Source organism: Schistocerca gregaria, chromosome 5 (assembly GCF_023897955.1).
Source record: "Schistocerca gregaria isolate iqSchGreg1 chromosome 5, iqSchGreg1.2, whole genome shotgun sequence".
Classification (NCBI taxonomy): domain Eukaryota; kingdom Metazoa; phylum Arthropoda; class Insecta; order Orthoptera; family Acrididae; genus Schistocerca; species Schistocerca gregaria.
This window is the reverse complement of record NC_064924.1, coordinates 519,910,272-519,928,112: the sequence shown is the minus strand read 5'-3', so window position 1 is coordinate 519,928,112 and position 17,841 is coordinate 519,910,272. Positions and strand designations below refer to the sequence as shown.

The window sequence follows — 17,841 nt, the reverse complement described above, 5'->3', positions numbered from 1 at the left end:
TTGATAAATCTCGCAATCAAATATGTAAATAAGGTAATTAGGATGGTATCACACTATCAAGTTTATGAATTACTGGCTCCTCTTCGTGGGGAAAGAGAGAGAATGTATAGTTTAGTAACCGGAACAAGGACTTAGCCAAAGGGGGGTCCAGACCCCCCCTATCCCACTATAACAACCTGTTTTTCTGCTTTATGCTGATGCGATAGTTTCTAATTGTGGATAAGTTTCAAACAAAAAAGAAGAGGAAAACCGATTTTGATTTGTTCACTAACATTACAGCCAGGAAAAAATATGTACATACTACTATAATAGCGTAACTGCCTATTCATTGCAGTTTAAGGTTAACACTGGCATCATTATTTGGAGACTGATATAACTTTGGGGTTGCAATATTTCAGTACTTCATAAGGCAGTGCAGTGGTAAATATCATTACAAACAGCATTAAATTAAAATTGATGCACAAAAATACACTTGGCTTCACCTGTATCACCAAAAATATCATTGATCAACAAAAATATTGCCCAAACGATGATGGCTACATTTCTTTTAAAAAATTTGCCCAAATTTCTGTCATTACTAGCCCAAATGTCAAAATATCACCCAATCTGGTCATTTGGGTTGTAATCAATTATGGAAACCAACAAAGAATGATTGGGGGGGGGGGGGGGGGGGGAGGTTGTGGGGAGTGGAAGAGGTGTGTGATGACAGCACATTCTATAGTTCATCTCTAAAATATTTTTTTCACTGGACTGCTTGAATTTGTCCAAGTAATCAACAGAATGTTACGATTCTTCTGCATCTGTACTGTAGTGCATCTTATATTAGAGGACTGAGCTTGTTTTATTAGCAAAAAGGCAAAACATCATACTAGAATTTTAATTCATTTGGCAACAGAGTCAGTATAAATTTGAAAACTGAATAAATCACGGAATAATGTAGATAGAGAGGTACAAATTGAGACACATGCTTGAAATGACATGGGGTTTTATTAGAACCAAAAGAATACAAACGTTCAAAAAATGTCCAACAGATGGGGCTTCATCTGATCAGAACAGCAATAATTAGCATAACAAAGTAAGACAAAGAAAAGATGATGTTCTTTACAGGAAATGCTCAATAGTCCACCATCATTCCTCAATAATAGTTGTAGTCGAGGAATAACGTTGTGAGCAGCACTGTAAAGCATGACCGGAGTTATGGTGAGGCATTGGCGTCGGACGTTGTCTTTCAGATTCCCTAGAGATGTCGGTCGATCACGATACACTTGCCACTTCAGGTAACCCCAAAGCTAATAATCGCATGGACTGAGGTCTGGGGACCTGGGAGGCCAAGCATGACGAAAGTGGTGGCTGAGCACACGATCATCAACAAATGACACGCCCAAGAGATCTTTCATGCGTCTAGCAATATGGGGTGGAGTGCCATCCTGCATAAATATTTACGTTCCAGCAGATGTTTATCAGCCAGGCTGTGGATGATGCGATTCTGTAACATATCGGCGTACCTCTCACGCATCACGGTAGCAGTTACAAAACCAGAATCACACATTTCCTAGAAGAAAAAAGGCCCGATAATGGTAGATGTGGTAACTCCAACCCAAACCGTGACTTTCTCGTCGTGCAATGGAGCTTCCACGACGGTTCTAGGATTTTCATTAGCCCAAATTTTGCAGTTGTGGGCGTTGACAGACCCTCGGAGCAAGAAATGAGCTTCGTTGGTCCATAACACGTAACTCAACCAATCATCATTTTCCACCATCTTTTGAAACGCCCACACAGCAAATGCCCTCCGCTTCACTAAATCGCCAGGTAACAGTTCATGATGCCGATGGATTTTGTACGGATAGCATCAGAGGGTACGCCTAAGTGCCAACCAAACAGTAGTGTATGGAATGCCGGTGCAACGTGCGACTGCATGAGCGCCGACTTCCCTGTACATATACGAACCCACTACAGTCTCCATTTCTTCCTGAACTGTCTCAGCAGCATTATGCCTTGTGCTTGGATGGCCACTATGGAGTCTATCGTCTAAACAACCCGTGGCTTCAAACTTCGAAAACATTCTCGCCACAGCTGTATTTGTCAATAGCCCTTTACCCGTTTGAATCCCCTTCCTATGGCGATAGGATCGTAATGCTGAACTAGCACATTCCCCATTCTAATAATACAGCTTCACTAAAAGCGCCTTTTCAGGTAACATCAACATGCTGCGACTACTGGCACCTCTGATTCTCTCTCTGATTACAGCTCCTTTTATACATGATTGTCATGTGCAGTCACTGACGTTTTGCTGTCCAGTGCCAACTGTCGGACTTTTGTGAACTTTATTTATTTATTTATTTTAATAGAACCCCATGTCATTCCAAGCATCTGTGTCAATTTTTACTTCTCTATCTACATTATTTTGTGGTTTATTAAGTTTTCAAATTTATACCGACTTTCTGATCACCCAGTACATACAAAATTCTAGCTACGTTCTTGAGCGGATAATTCAGAATAGAGTGTACTCTACTTAAGTGAGAGCTGCTTATATTTTTTTGAAGGTTCCTCATTGAAAAATTTTACCAGAGGGTCCCACTGTTCAATTATTCTTTTTATCAACTGGAGCACGGAGCGCCATCCTACACAAATGATGTAATTCAGCATTTTATGGGGTTCAGTGCCATATATACCTTGCCAAAGTCTAAAAGTAGACTGCCTTTTTGAACATTTTTGGAGAAGGTAGTAAGGGTTGATTAATTCTTCAGCATCAAAATTTTGAGACTTTTTGAATCCATTTATGCAGATACATGAAGTGGTGAGACCAAGTATGTATTATTATAGGCGGTTTGACCTTTCTTCAAAAGAGCAGGAACTCCTTTTATACGTCGCACGATTGTATTGGCATTATCACATGCAAATGAAATGCAATTTTTCCAGGGAATTTCTTTCCATACGAACTCTTCACACAAGAGTGGCACCTGCTTAGAAAAACTTCAACAGCTTACAGATGAATATCTTTAACCTCGTGAAGTTGCTTGGTTCGAAAGCAGTTTTATTCCTATCCTTTAAGCTGAAACACGCAGAGTGAAAATTTTCTTTATCACTCAGCACAATCCATCTTATTAAGATGTGGTGACGAAATTGTTCGTAAACAGGTTTACTATGTAGTCAGGATGGAAATCATTACAAAATTTTACAAGTAGTATCTTATGATCAGCAAAATTTAAACAGTACTTTCTCAGATCTTTCTTTAAAACATCCAATTGAAAATGTCCATTTCCATAAGTTTTAGTAAATTCTAATGCTCAGATTGTATATTTAAATTTGTATTGTATTACTTTGTTGCAAATGTATAAAATGCAGATGCCACTGTTTTCTTGGTGTCAACTCTTTGTATTATGTCAGAGTTTTGGGGTTACTGATTTGTGATACAGTTAACATGATTATTTAATTTCAATATTAAACTCTCACAAATTCACATTTGGAAGCAGAACAAAACAGAATCTTCATTTAAACCCAAAAGAAAACAGAGTGAAGGACAAGGGATAAGAATAAATATAAAGAAAGGCAATGTTACAAAATGTCATACTCCTATAATCCAAGTTACTGGGAAGCTGTTATGTGTTAGAAAACTGAGGTTGAATGACAGTATTGGCCATCATCTGAGCTCTGAGACATCTGGCATGCCTTCCTGTCACTTTTGTGAGATGATGTGTATTTTGCAATGACCGCAAGCCAGCCTAAACACATGCACCTGTAACTAAATGTGTTGTTACTCTCGTCCCTGACTGAGAAGGACTATGAAGTGAGGCAATAACAAATAAACAAAAGTCTAAATGTCTGGTAGAGACGCTATTTTTGACGGAATCAGTCATTTTGCTGGTATATGCTGCAAAAGTATCAACTCTGACATGTCTCTGTTAACACTTAGATGTTGTAGACAGTGACTTTCATTTATTTCAGTTTTAAAATAAGACTCAATGTGTAATTTAAAAAAAAATGAAGTTTTGATTTTCTAACTGTAATTTTGGAAGAACTTCAATTGCTTTATCTCTAGCATTAAAAACATCATCAAAAACCCAAATGAAACTTCCTGAAAGTATTATAACATACAAATTTCAAAAATGATAACTCTCAATAATATGACACAGGAAGAATCACTCACAAATATTAAATAAATATATTTTGTTCTTTTATTAATTTGTTAACTGACAGATTATTAGATTCAAACAATTATGGACTAAATTTGTCAACAAAATATATAAACAACATTCCTCACAAAAACAACCAAATTAATATACAAATTTCACAGCACTTATCACAGAAGAATAATTGTGGCCATTTCTAAATAAATACTTTTCTTTACCATTAAAAAACTAGAAACTTTAAACATCAAACAACTGAGCATAGTAAAATTTCTTTTGACAAGGCAAGTATCACAATCCAAATAAGAAGAGCAGCTTGTTCCTGTTATTAGTAATAAGATATCTTAATCTGTAACTGAGGTGAATGAACTTAGCTTACTTTGACAGCATTAATGTTTTATCATGTGAAGAGAGTAAAACTGCCCCCAATTCGTGAATAGCCACAGTAATACGAAATTCGGTAAAAAAGTTATTAAGCTTTACCTATAATGATGCACACAGATGTAGGACACACTAAAAAGATAAATGTGAGGTAGTATGGATTCTGATAAACAGAGGAAGGCAGAAGAGGTATGTTGGGACTTTTTATAAAGCTGATACAGTCCAGTCACACACTGATGAGCTAGTTGGACCTTCTTTCAGACATGCCTGTGTTCTTTATACAATGTAAGCAAAATTCCTTGCTAATAATGTACATAATAAAATACATTGGGAGGCTGCCATTTAATGGCAATGGAACAATTTCACACTTTAATATTTATCTATGGGAGAGCCAGCTGCCACAGAAAATATACCTACATTTACTTCATTCCTTGTACTTTAAATATGTAATATAAAATGACTCCAAGACGACATGTTTGATGTCACGTTCAACATACATGATGACATAATTTGTTTAAAAAATGCCGCCTTTCACATGTAGCACCCATGTTAGAGGGGATCATTCGTTGTGCTATGAGGTGTACTTTGATTTTCTCCAAGTTTCTCTTTATTCTTATTTTCTTCCTCCTCGTTTTCTTGTTTATCATTTTGTGCACGAAGAGCAGAAATGGTTTTTTCCTTAAGGTCTGAAATTTCACAAGCTTCAACAACATGGCGGTTGAAAAGATCACTTTTATCAGCATAAACATGATGCCCCGCTCCAGTAACAACCTGCAACAAAAAAAATGTAGATTTGACAATTTTAACCCGACTTTCATCATTTATTTTTAAATGAAACAGGGTATGTCTAAATACAAATTCTACCATTTCAGCTTCTATACAAGATTATTCTAAAGTAACTGCAGACACCATGTGGATGTAATGTATGCATCAAAATAAGCATATGTAATGAAAAGGATGGTTGCTACTCACCATATAACAGAGATGCTGTGTCGCAGGAAGGCACAACAAAAAGACTATCAGAAAGTTAGCTTTCAGCCAACAAGGCCTTTGTCATAAGTAGACAACACACACACACACACACACACACACACACACACACACACACACACACACACAAACACATGCGTGTGAGCTGCTTTTGTAAGTTTCAAAAATACAGAACAACACGCATATATTTCATCAAAAATAGTGTCTCCATCAGACATTCCACAAATTATGATAAAACGATAATTTTGGCTACAGCAATATCTTTTTGGGACTCCGTTACTAAAGAAACTGCGCAAATGTGTGGTGAGCAGCATCGCAGAAGACTGTGAAGTTCTGCAGTTCCACTAAGTTAGAGTACTGCCGCACTTACACTAAGTTAGAGTACTGCCGCTGGGCAGTGTGCTCCATCTCTCAACACCATTTTGGTGCTTGCGAGGAATACTCACAGTGAATTATATGAGGGTGTTCTGAAAAGTAATCTCAATTTTTTTTTTTTTTTTTTTTTTTAAATAAATGTTATATACATTTTACATCATCATTCTTCATGTCTACATACACTCTAAGAGGAAGAAGGGGGGAAAAAAGGTGCACCATGAAAGAATTATCCAAATGGGATGGAAATCTGTAGATGTGATGATTACATGTCAAAAAATCTGGATGATTTATTAAAGAGAAAGAGCTTCACAAATTGAGCTAGTCAGTGGTGTGTTGGTCCAGTTATCCAGCTTGGCACTGATTAATAAAGTTGTTGGACATCCTCCTGAGGGATACGATACCAAACTCTGTCCAACAGGCATGTTAGATCACGAAAATCCTGAGCTGGTTCGAGGGACTTGGCCATTATGTTCTCAACTGGGGAGAGATCCAGTGACCTTGCTACCTCAGGTAGGATTTGGCAAGCATGAAGATAAGCAGTAGAAACTCCCACACCTTCTATGGGCAGTGATTATCTTGCTGAAGTGTAAGGCCAGGACAGTTTGCCATAGAGGGCAAAAGCAATGAGGTGTAGGATATAACCGATATTCTGCTGTGTTGTAAGGCTGCTGTGGATGGCAGCTAAAGGGGTCCTGATATGAAAAGAAATAGTAGCCCAGATCATCACTCATGGTTGTAAGGCCATACGGTGGGCGACAGTTATGTTGATATCCCACCACTGCCTGGAGAGCACCCAGGAAAGTCTTCAGCCTGGAATCTCATTGACTGCAGTACAATTTCTTCAGTGATGAGTCCCACTTCGAACTGAGCACAATGAAAAGCAAAGACGTGTCTGGAGACACACTGGTATTTTGCTGCCCTACACAATACACTCGTCCATTCCTACACAACCCCTGCTCCCCACCCCTCGCCCCATAGCTCATAGAGCTAGATGCAAGATTTGTCCCATATATCCACCCACCACCATCTATCCCACCAAAGGCAGGGTTACCTGTGAAACCAATCAAGTGATCTACAAGCTAAGCAACAACCAGTGTGCTGCATTCTACATGGACATGACAACCAACGAGCTGTCTGCATGAAAGGCCACTGACAAACTGTGGCCAAGAAACAAGTGGACCACCCTGTCACTGAGCACACTGCTCAACTCAATGTTTTCACAGCCTGTGCCATCTGGATCCTTCTCACCAAACACCCAGTTGCCTCTTCTATCATGTACTGACTGCTGTTTGTAGTCTGGCTTCAGCTACCAGAAACTGTGATCATGTGTGTGTGTGTGTGTGTGTGTGTGTGTGTGTGTGTGTGTGTGTGTGTGGGCGCGCGCGCTCGCAGGGGGGGGGGGGGGGGTGTCTAATTTCAACAAAGGCCTTGTTGGCTTAAAGCTCACTTTGTGACAGCCTATTTGTTATGCCTATCTGTGACTCAGCATCTCCACTATATGGTGAGCAGCAACTATCCTTTTCATAATATTGTTACATTTCATCCTGGATTTTCCATTGTTTGTATATGTATATGACATCTAATGATTTCAGTCCCATTCAGATACTTCCTCTGTGGTGGGTGTTTTGTTTTGTTTTCTTAGAGTGTATTTATTTTTCAACAAAGACACCCTGGCAACAAACACATTGCTCTCAATGACAGTCAGTTTGTTGATAACAACATTGCAGAATGTTTGACTTTGTTGACAGAGCCACAATCTCATCTCTGCTTGCACTGCTTCATCACTATCAAAATGAAGTCCTCAAATGTGTTTTTTTAAGTTTTGGAAACAGATGAAAATCCGATGGAGCCAAGTCACAACTGTTTGATTGATGAGAGTGAACCCCAGGATTTCGATTTTTGCACATGCTGCAGTGCTGATGTGTGGTCTGGTATTATTGTGCTGAAGGAGTGGGTGCTGTACATGTGGACAAAACCTTTGAATTTGAAACTATATTACGGCATGCCATTTCTCATGCACCAACATAGTTACAATACGCACCACCAAGTTACAAGCTACAATTAAGAGACCTCCATCAGCAGAGGGCTGCATTTAAGTAGACATGAAGAATAAAAATAAAGAATGTTGATAATGTTTGTTTTATTTAAGAGGCTTTGAGGTTTTTCATTTAAAAAATTTGGCGACATTACTTTTTAGCATGTACTTATGTGTGGTGGAACGGAGGACGTATTCATCTGTCTTCGGAGTTTAGTTGATGTCGACTGGTTGCAAGACCGAAATTTCCTCAAACAACTATTACATTTCCTCCCATGCCTCCATTTTGAAGTCTCCATGATATTACTTTTAATCAGGATAACACTACGCCGCATGCTGCCAATGTCCTCTACAGGGCATGTGTGAACCCAGGATGATTTCCTCAATGACGAGTGATCATTTAGGGATACGAGTATTGTTAGGAGCACTGTATGAAATTGTAATAGGACCCCTATTTTTACATACATAAATTATCTTGCAGACAATATGGGTAGCCATCTGCAGCTGTTCGCTGATGACACTGGTGTACAGGAAGGTGTTGAAGTTGATTGACTGTAGGGGGATACAATATGACTTAGACACGATTTCTAGTTGGTGTGATGGATGGCAGATAGCTCTAAATGTAGAAGAATATAAGTTAATGCAGATGAGTAGGCAAAACAAACTCCTAATGTTGGGATACAGCATTAATAGTGTGCTGCTTGACACAGTCAAATCATTTAAATATGTGGAACCAGCATGTGAGGTTTGTGGTAGGGAAAGCTGATTGTCGACTTCGGTTTGTTGGGAGAATTTTGGGAAAGCGAGATTCATCTACAAAGGACACCATACAAAGCACAGAAGTGTGATCTATTCATGAGTACATCTCAAGTTTTTGAGGTCAGCATAACGCCAGAGTAAATGAAGACATCAAAGCAATAGAGGTGGACTGGTATATTTATTACCAGAGGGTTCGAGCAACACGCAAGTATTAAGGAGATGCTTCGGGAAATCAAATGGGGATCTCTGGAGGGAAGGTGACATCCTTTTCAAGGACACTACTGATAAAATTTACAGAGCTAGAATTTGAAGCTGACTGCAGAACAATTCTACTGCCAACAACATATTTCGCTTAAGGACTATGAGAAATTAGAGATTACACGGAGGCACATGGATACTTGTTTTTTGCTTGCTCTATCTTAGATAGAACAGGAAAGGAAATGATTAGTTGTGGTAAAGGGTACCCTCTGTCACACAGAGTCAGTGGGTTGTGGGGTACGCAGACTTAGACACAGATGTAAATGTGTATGTTGACTGTCCCCTGCACAGCACATTCTCCTAATCTCTCTCATCCATCAAAAACATTTGGCCATGAGTTGCCTACAGTCTGGCACACAGCCTCTTACCAGGCACTACTGCTGGTGAACTTTGATGCAGACTTCAAGCAGTATGGAACAGCATGCCCTTCTATTGGTGCTGGAGCTGGCAGCCCTGTGCACTAAATTTCGCAGTTTGCACACCCTCAAATTACCTACAAATTTAATCGTATGTTCACATTGTGCTCGGTACTCACAAAAAGTAAAACTTCTTTATAATATGTTTGTTTAACAGATAAAACTTAGTTGCTTGCTATATTTCCTAGTAGTGTAATTTTAATGGCCACACCTTCCCATAGGTCTTCATTTTGTTTCTCTCTCTCTCTCTCTCTCTCTCTCTCTCTCTCTCTCTCTCTCTCTCTCTCGGAATCCAGCAAAGAATTTCCTTAATTTATCTTCTGTCCATTCGACTATCTATTTATCTCTCCCAGCAATTGCCAATGCACATTGCCCCATTGATCACTGAACAGTTCCCAGATTTCCAATAATCTCGATTACTGTCCATGTTTCACTGATGTTAGTAAAAATGGTCACTACAAATGGATTGTACACTTCCAGTTTCAGACGCATTGGAAACTCCATTTTGTAAACCTAATCCAGGACAGATGCTTATTTTTATTTCTTTTCCTGTAGAATCGTGTGTGTGTGTGTGTTTGAGGTTTACGGGCGCTAAACAGCGTGGTCATCAGCGCCCAAGCGCATAGAAACAGGAACACAGGCGGTGAAGGGACGAAGACGGACGCCGAACAAGGAGAACGGCTAAAAGACACAGGCCTGACGCAGTTCCAAATGCGCACATACAGAGGCAAAACAAGAGGAGAAGAAACACACTAAAAAAGTAAAGGAAACACAAGGAAAAGAGAACAGATACCGAAGTGAAACAAGGAGGTAATCGTGACTGGCGGACCTCTTACCTAAAAACTGGGTGAGCCAGTCACCCAGCAGCACATTAAAACCTTCTCCCTAAAATCCGAGGCAACAGATTGGACAGGACACAAAACCGTAAAACCTTAACGACAGTCGCTGCGTCGTCTTGCAAAATAGAGGGCAAATCCGGTGGCAAGGAAACCACCGCCCTCTGGTCAGAGAATAAAAGACAGTCAAGTAAAATGTGGCGGACAGTAATCTGGACGCCACAAGCACTGCAGATTGGGGGGTCCTCCCGCCGGAGTAAAAAACCATGCGTGAAGGGACTGTGTCCAATGCGGAGGCGAGTGAGGAGAACCTCATACCGCCTGTATGACTGGTAGGACGTACGCCATGGTCGCGTAGTGGCCTTTACCAGACGCAGCTTATTGTCAGAAACTGCCAACCACTCCTCTTCCCATTGATGCATAACACGAAAACGCAAAAGGGAGGTTACAGCATGGAGGGGGACGGCACATTCAACAACGTGAGGGAGGGAACATGCATCTTTGGCAGCCACATCCGCCAGTTCGTTGCCCCTAATACCCACGTGCCCCGGCACCCAGCAGAAAGAAACCTCCTTCCCCTGCCGTTGCAGGTGGAGTAGGGCATCATGGATGTTCTGGACGACCGTATCCGCTGGGTACAAGTGTTGAATGGTCTGAAGGGCACTCAGGGAGTCAGAACAGATGAGGAACTTAATACTGGGAACACATCTCATCTGCTCCAATGCCCGCAATATTGCAAACAATTCGGCATCGAGGATGGTAAACACCGCAGGAAGCCGTAACTTGACGACTCGATCAGGGAAAACAACAGCACAACCAACAGTGTCCCCCTGTTTAGAGCCATCTGTGAATACAGGTACATGGTCCGCATGCTGGTTTAAAATATCGTAAAATAAGGAGGTAAAAACAAACGCCGGAGTGCAGTTCCTCCGGTTCTCCGACAAGTCTAAAAGGATGCTGGGCCTCTGGAGCAACCAGGGAGGCAGGCGAGTAAAACCTTGTCGTTGGGGGGCCACACGCTCCACACCAAGGGACTCAAGCAAATGCTTGGCACGAATCCCAAATGGTTTTGTTGCCCTGGGACGACTGGAAAAGAGACGTTCCATAGGCGGTCGGGCAACGGTAGGGTACGCAGGGGAGGTAGGACAGGAAAGGAAATGACACACCCGTCGCACCATGAGGAGTTTCCGCCGGATGGCGAGCGGCGGTTCCCCTGCCTCAGCACACAGGCTGGGGATGGGACTGGTACGGAAGGCACCAGTGGCCAGCCTGATACCCTCATGGTGTACTGCGTCAAGGATCTTCAGATACGAAGGCCTTGCTGACCCATACACGGTGCAATCATAGTCAAGACGCGATCGGACGAAAGCCCTATAAAACTGCAGCAGACGCGCCCGATCTGCTCCCCAGGACCGATGGCTCAGACACTTCAAAATATTCAGTGCCTTCAGGGCCCGCACCTTGAGGTCTTTAAGGTGAGGCAACCACGACAACTTGGAATCAAAAGTGAGGCCCAGGAACCTCACAGTGTCTCTAAAAGGAAGAACGGTGTCCCTCAGACGCAATTCAGGGGAGGGAAAAAGATGCCGAGAACGATTAAAATGAACACACACAGACTTGTCTGCAGAAAAGGTAAAACCCGTCTTTGCAGTCCATGCCTCTAAGCGCTTTATCGTAAGCTGTAACTGCCGACTAGCACTGACAAGACTGGAGGAAGAACAGAAAACAGCAAAATCGTCCACAAACAAGGAGCATTGGGCAGGACTCCGGATAGTGGACGTGATACTGTTAATAGCAACGGCAAAGAGGGTGACACTTAAAACGCTGCCCTGAGGAACACCATTCTCCTGCACGTACAAATCCGATAGCACATTACCAACCCGATACCGAAAGAGGCGGTGAGAAAGAAAGGACCGAATGAAGATGGGGAGACGGCCACGAAAGCCCCACTCATGGAGTTGATTGAGGATAAGGCGGCGCCAAGTAGTGTCATACGCCTTATTAATGTCAAAGAAGACCCCTAGACAATGCTGGTTACGTAGAAAGGCCTGCTGGATGGCGGCCTCAAGCAGGGTCAAGTTGTCTATAGTGGAACGACATCTCCGAAAGCCACACTGAGAGGGGCTAAGGAGCTGCCTGGTCTCGAGCAGCCAAACCAGGCGGCGGTTGACCATGCGTTCCAACGTCTTCCCAACACAGCTCGTCAAGGCAATACTCCGATAACTACTGGGATGCGTTCGGTCCTTCCCTGGTTTGAGGAGGGGAATCAAAATTGCCTCCCTCCACGAGTCAGGGTACGTGCCAGATAACCATATCATATTGAAACAGTTCAGGAGAACTTCCTTGGATGGCAGCGACAGGTGCCGCAGCATGCTGTACCGGATTTGATCATGACCAGGCGCAGTATCATGAGCCACAGACAGCGCAGAATCCAGTTCCCACATTGTGAAGGGGCAGTTATAGGGTTCAGAATTTAGAGACCGGAAGTCCAAGTGACCCCTTTCGATGGCAGTGCGGTAGCGGCAGAAATCTGGATCACAGTTAATAGTGGCGGTAGATTCCGCAAAATGCATGGCCAGTGTCTGGGCAATGTCTCTCGGCGCCGTGAGGAGACATCCCTGATGCAGCAAAGCCGTGACAGGTAGCTGGCTGAGTTTCCCGGAAATCCTCCTGATGGCTTCCCATACTTTCGTAGAACTAGTGGAGCGAGAGATGGAATTCAAGAACGATTGCCATGACCGTCGTTTGCTCTCTTTAATCACCCGCCGCGCTCTGGCCCTTGCCACTCGAAAGGCCGCAAGATTGTCAGCTGAGGGACGGCACTTGAAGCGGCGCAGTGCTGCACGGCGGGCGCGGATGGCTGAGTGGCACTCAGTGGTCCACCAAGGGACAGGACGCCTCTTGGGATGACCGGATGACCGTGGGATGGACAATTCAGCAGCATGAGAGATCACGGCTGCAACATGGTCTACCCATTCGTGGACGCTGGCACGGTGTTCCAAAACAGCCAGTTGGCTGAAAAGTGTCCAGTCAGCTCTGCAAAGGTGCCACCGGGGCGGCACTGGTAATGCCACAGCCTCATCCAGGAGGCGAATCCAGAGGGGGAAGTGGTCACTAGAATGGAGGTCAGCTGCAGCCTCCCACAGAGCAGAATCCGCGAGTGCAGGAGAGCAAAAGGAAAGGTCAATAGCCGATGACGATCCGGAAGCAGTACAGAAATGAGTGGGAGCACCAGAGTTGAGGAGGCACAGTTCTTCAGACATCATGACGCTTTCCAGAATGCGACCCCTGGGGCAAGTAGTCGGAGAGCCCCATAAGACATTATGAGCGTTGAAGTCCCCCAGAAGAAGAAATGGGCGAGGGAGTTGGCTAATAAGGTCCGTGAGAGCCTCAGTGTCTATCGCATCCGGAGGTGGTAAATAAACAGAACAGACTGTGAGCCTCCGACCCACAAGAATGTCAACTGCAACTGCTTGCAAGTCGGTGACGAGAGGGAGCTCAGATGAGGGGTGCACATCACGGACAAAAACTGCAACACCACCCTTTGCCCTTTGCCCCGTCAGATCATCTTTTCGATATGCGGTATAGCCGCGTAAAGAAGGAGAATCAGTGGCCCGAAAATGTGTCTCTTGGAGACATAAGCACAAGGGGCACTCTCGTATGAGGAGTTGTAATTCGGCCACATGCGTCCTGAAACCATTCAGGTTCCACTGTAATATGGGAGCCAGTGATCAGGGTGGCTGAACTTTCACCCTGCCTCTGTGCTTTGGAGGAGAGACCGTACTGGCCGGAGATTTATTCCTGGGGCGAGAAGACCGCCCCCGGTCGACATCAATGTCCATAAGATCCGATGACGACCCACGGGAGATGTCAGACAGTACGATGGCATCATCATCGGACCGACGCTGACTAGTCTCCTCAGGTGGCAGAACCTTCAGCTTCTGAGGCTTTGTCTTGGGGGGCTTGGAATGCAGAGCCTTGTCGACAGTTGGAGGTTGACTCGCCTGGGCAGAAGGCGCCATATGGGGGGAGGCTGGAAGTACCTCAATGTCAGCAACCACGGCCTTGTCCAATGTAGCGGGGAGAGCCGCAGATTGCAAAACAACCGCAGCAGCACAAGTGCACTGGCAAGCGCAGGTTTTAGTGCTAACACTAGCAACCTCCGTTTGTGTAGCAACAGTGGCCAGTTGTACCGGTTTTTTGAGAGCGGAAGCGAAAGATGTGGAAAAAACAGGAGGTTGCATGGCCTTAAGGATCTTCTTGGCCTCACCATAGGGGATGCGCTTAGAGGTTTTAATCTCCTGTACCTTCCGCTCTTCGAGATAGATGGGGCAGATCCGGCTCCAGACAGGGTGACTCCCAGAGCAATTCACGCACTTCACAGGCGAGGAACAATCGGCTCCGTCATGGGCAGGCTGACCACATTTACCACACGTGGCTATTCCATTGCACCCCAACGTAGTATGCCCAAAGCGCTGACATTTAAAACAGCGCATTGGGTTGGGGAAATATGGCCGTACGGACAAACGTAAGAACCCCGCTTTAACATGCTCCGGGAGTCTCGGGCAACTGAATGTGAGAATAAACGAGTCAGATTTGACGAGGTCCCCATTGACTCGTTTCATAATGTGCTGCACGTCAACAATTCCTTCGTCAGCCCACTCAGATTTTAGCACGTCTATGGGGATATCCACCAAGTCCCTACACGTCACAACACCCTTACTATAGTTCAAAGTGGAGTGGAGCTCGGTCTCGACAGCGTACTCTCCTAGACAATTTGCTTTCCGAAGGGCAGCGACTTGACGGGAACTAGAAGTTTCAACTAACAGAGTCCCATTGCGCAGTCGCTTTACAGATTTCAGCGTTCCTGCAATTCCCTCAAGACCCTTGTGGATGTAAAAGGGAGAAACCCTCTCAAAGCTACCCTCCTTCCTTTTAATAATCAAAAACACATTCTGATGATCAGCATGTGCTCCGTTAGTACATTCTGTTAAATCTCTAGCAACACCAGGCGCTGGAGGACTCGCAGCGCGTAGCCGCTTTTTCGATTGGGTGTGTTTTCCAACCAGCGGCCCACCCAAGCCACTGGTAGGGGGAAAAGTAGAGGTCGAAGGGTCCATTGTGGTCCCACGAGCAGCTAGGGAACTAAAAGTCCGCTCAGACAGAGCCCCGCGTGCCTGAGTAAGCCTTTTACAACTGGGGTGCGGCAGGTGCCCCAGAGGTTGCCCGCTTGCGACTGTTCCACCCCAACAGCCATGCATCTTCTAGGCGCGGAGCACACCGAAAGATTGAGGGGTTTTTATAGAGGTTGGCCTTCCTCGCAATCCAGGCGGTCAAGCCAAGATTACCATTCCCCGCAGCACACAACGTTTCACCGCCGCGCCGTACGGTGGTCGCTGAAGCATGTCCGGGGGTTACGGTGTCAGGGTACTGGCGGCGCAGACCAGTCCCCAGCTCAGGACCCCGGGGTCGCCAAGCCCGTACTCAGCAAGTGAATGCTGAGCCCCTGGGGGCTCCTGTAGAATCAGTAACAGTTTCCAACAACTGTCATGAGCAGTAAATTATATTAGCAACTATTTTCCTGAGTTTCATAAATAGGCATACATATGTCTAGGGTCTATGACCATTTTGAATAAAGAAAGGCATAATTTCAAATAGCAAAATTCCAACTACAGTGCAATGTCTTGGACTCTGCAAAGACAATACACTAAAACACATTTTGATAAAACAGAAGTATCATTCTTTTGGCAAAGGGTCGGTGACTAGTATCCATTACTATTGGAAAACCTCTTAAGTATACCATTTAATTTATCACTTCTTACAGATTTGAAAAAAATCCGACAATACACCATGGTAACAATAGAAAGAACAGCGAGGAACCTAATGCAATTTCAGCATAAACTTCTACCTGCATTGTTCGACAGATAGCCCAAAATAAAAAGGCATAATTTATTGGTTTCATAAAAACTAAAGAAAAGTGTCTTTCTTTCTCACCCTGTACAGTAAGTTTCCTCTGACCCGCAGTTCTGGGTGACTTTCTCAAAATTTCCCCCTTTTCCTAGACCTCTCCAGTGCTTTTCCTTCACTCTTCTACCTTCCCCTTCAGCTCTTCTGCCTGAAGAAGAAGCCACTGGCTGCGAAAGCTTGCCAAACATAACAGTCTTTTATGTGTGTGTTCTGCCACCACTTGGTGAGCAGATTTTTTTATCTATCCAATTAAATAATTTATATTAAAAACAAAGATTCCAAGACTTACCAAGCGGGAAAGCGCCGGCAGACAGGCACAATGAACAAAACACACAAACACACACACAGAATTACTAGCTTTCGCAACCGATGGTTGCTTCTTCAGGAAGGAGAGGGAAAGACGAAAGGATGTGGGTTTTAAGGGAGAGGGTAAGGAGTCATTCCAATCCTGGAAGTGGAAAGACTTCCCTTAGGGGGAAAAAGAAAGGACAGGTGTACACTCGCGCGCGCGCCCACACACACGCACACACACACACACACACACACACACACACACACACACACACAAGTCTGTGTGTGTGTGTGTGTGTGTGTGTGTGTGTGTGTGTGTGTGTGTGTGTGTGTGTGTGTGTGTGTGCGTGCGTGCGTGCGTGCGTGCCCCTAAGGGAAGTTTTTCCGCTCCCGGGATTGGAATGACTCCTTACCCTCTCCCTTAAAACCCACATCCTTTCGTCTTTCCCTCTCCTTCCTGAAGAATAACCATCGGTTGCGAAAGCTAGTAATTCTGTGTGTGTGTTTGTGTGTTTTGTTCATTATGCCTGTCTGCCGGCACTTTCCCGCTTGGTAAGTCTTGGAATCTTTGTTTTTAATATATTTTTCCCATGTGGAAGTTTCTTTCTATTTTATTTACAATTAAATAATTTATGATATGAATATAATAGAGGGAAACATTCTACTTGGGAAAAATATATCTAAAAACAAAGATGATGTGACTTACCAAACAAAAGCGCTGGCAGGTCGATAGACACACAAACAAACACAAACATACACACAAAATTCGAGCTTTCGCAACTGGCGGTTGCTTCGTCAGGAAAGAGAGACTGTTTGTGTTTGTGTGTCTATCGACCCGCCAGCACTTTTGTTTGGTAAGTCACATCATCTTTGTTTTTAGATACAATTAAATAATTTTAACAATAAATACTGAGTTTTATTTGTTTCCAAAATAAATAATTGTACTGTATCATTTGCCACTCTAAAAAGGTGGAATTATTTCGTAAATAAATACTTACAAATATTTCCCCATTTTCATTTTAACACATAATCAAACTGGTTCACCTGACTTTACTCTTATGATAAAATTTATTCTGGGAAAGTAAAGCACCTTTGTCTCAACGCAACTTTGAACTGTCGCCATTTTATGTTAATGTTAGATCTACAAACATTAAACACATACTGAACATTTAGAGTGTGTCTTTTAGCCCACAATACTACTTTTGACCAAAATGAAACTATCTGTTACCATCTTTAGTTGCCTTGTAAATGCTACAGTAGTCTTCACAGTTATATCACAATGGAGAATATAGTCTGTAGACGTAAAAACTCTAAATGCAAATAATAATCATTTACTTTAGTACACTATTATTATATGTGTCACCTGAACAGAAAATATAGGTTTTTCTGACATCCCCCATGAACCA

At 43.5% G+C, this 17,841-nt stretch overlaps 1 protein-coding gene across 4 annotated transcripts in view; it reads right to left on the bottom strand.

The window, feature by feature from the left end:
- Positions 1 to 4,152: 4,152 nt before the first annotated feature.
- The window catches only part of LOC126272769 (1-acylglycerol-3-phosphate O-acyltransferase ABHD5-like), a 111,393-nt gene continuing 97,704 nt past the window's right edge, over positions 4,153 to 17,841 (bottom strand). For all 4 annotated transcript variants that reach the window (XM_049975908.1, XM_049975910.1, XM_049975907.1 and 1 more), the window contains exon 9: positions 4,153 to 5,279. In XM_049975908.1, coding sequence (XP_049831865.1) covers positions 5,058 to 5,279 — 222 coding nt within the window. In that variant the 3' untranslated portion in view covers positions 4,153 to 5,057. The remainder of the gene's footprint in view (positions 5,280 to 17,841) is intronic.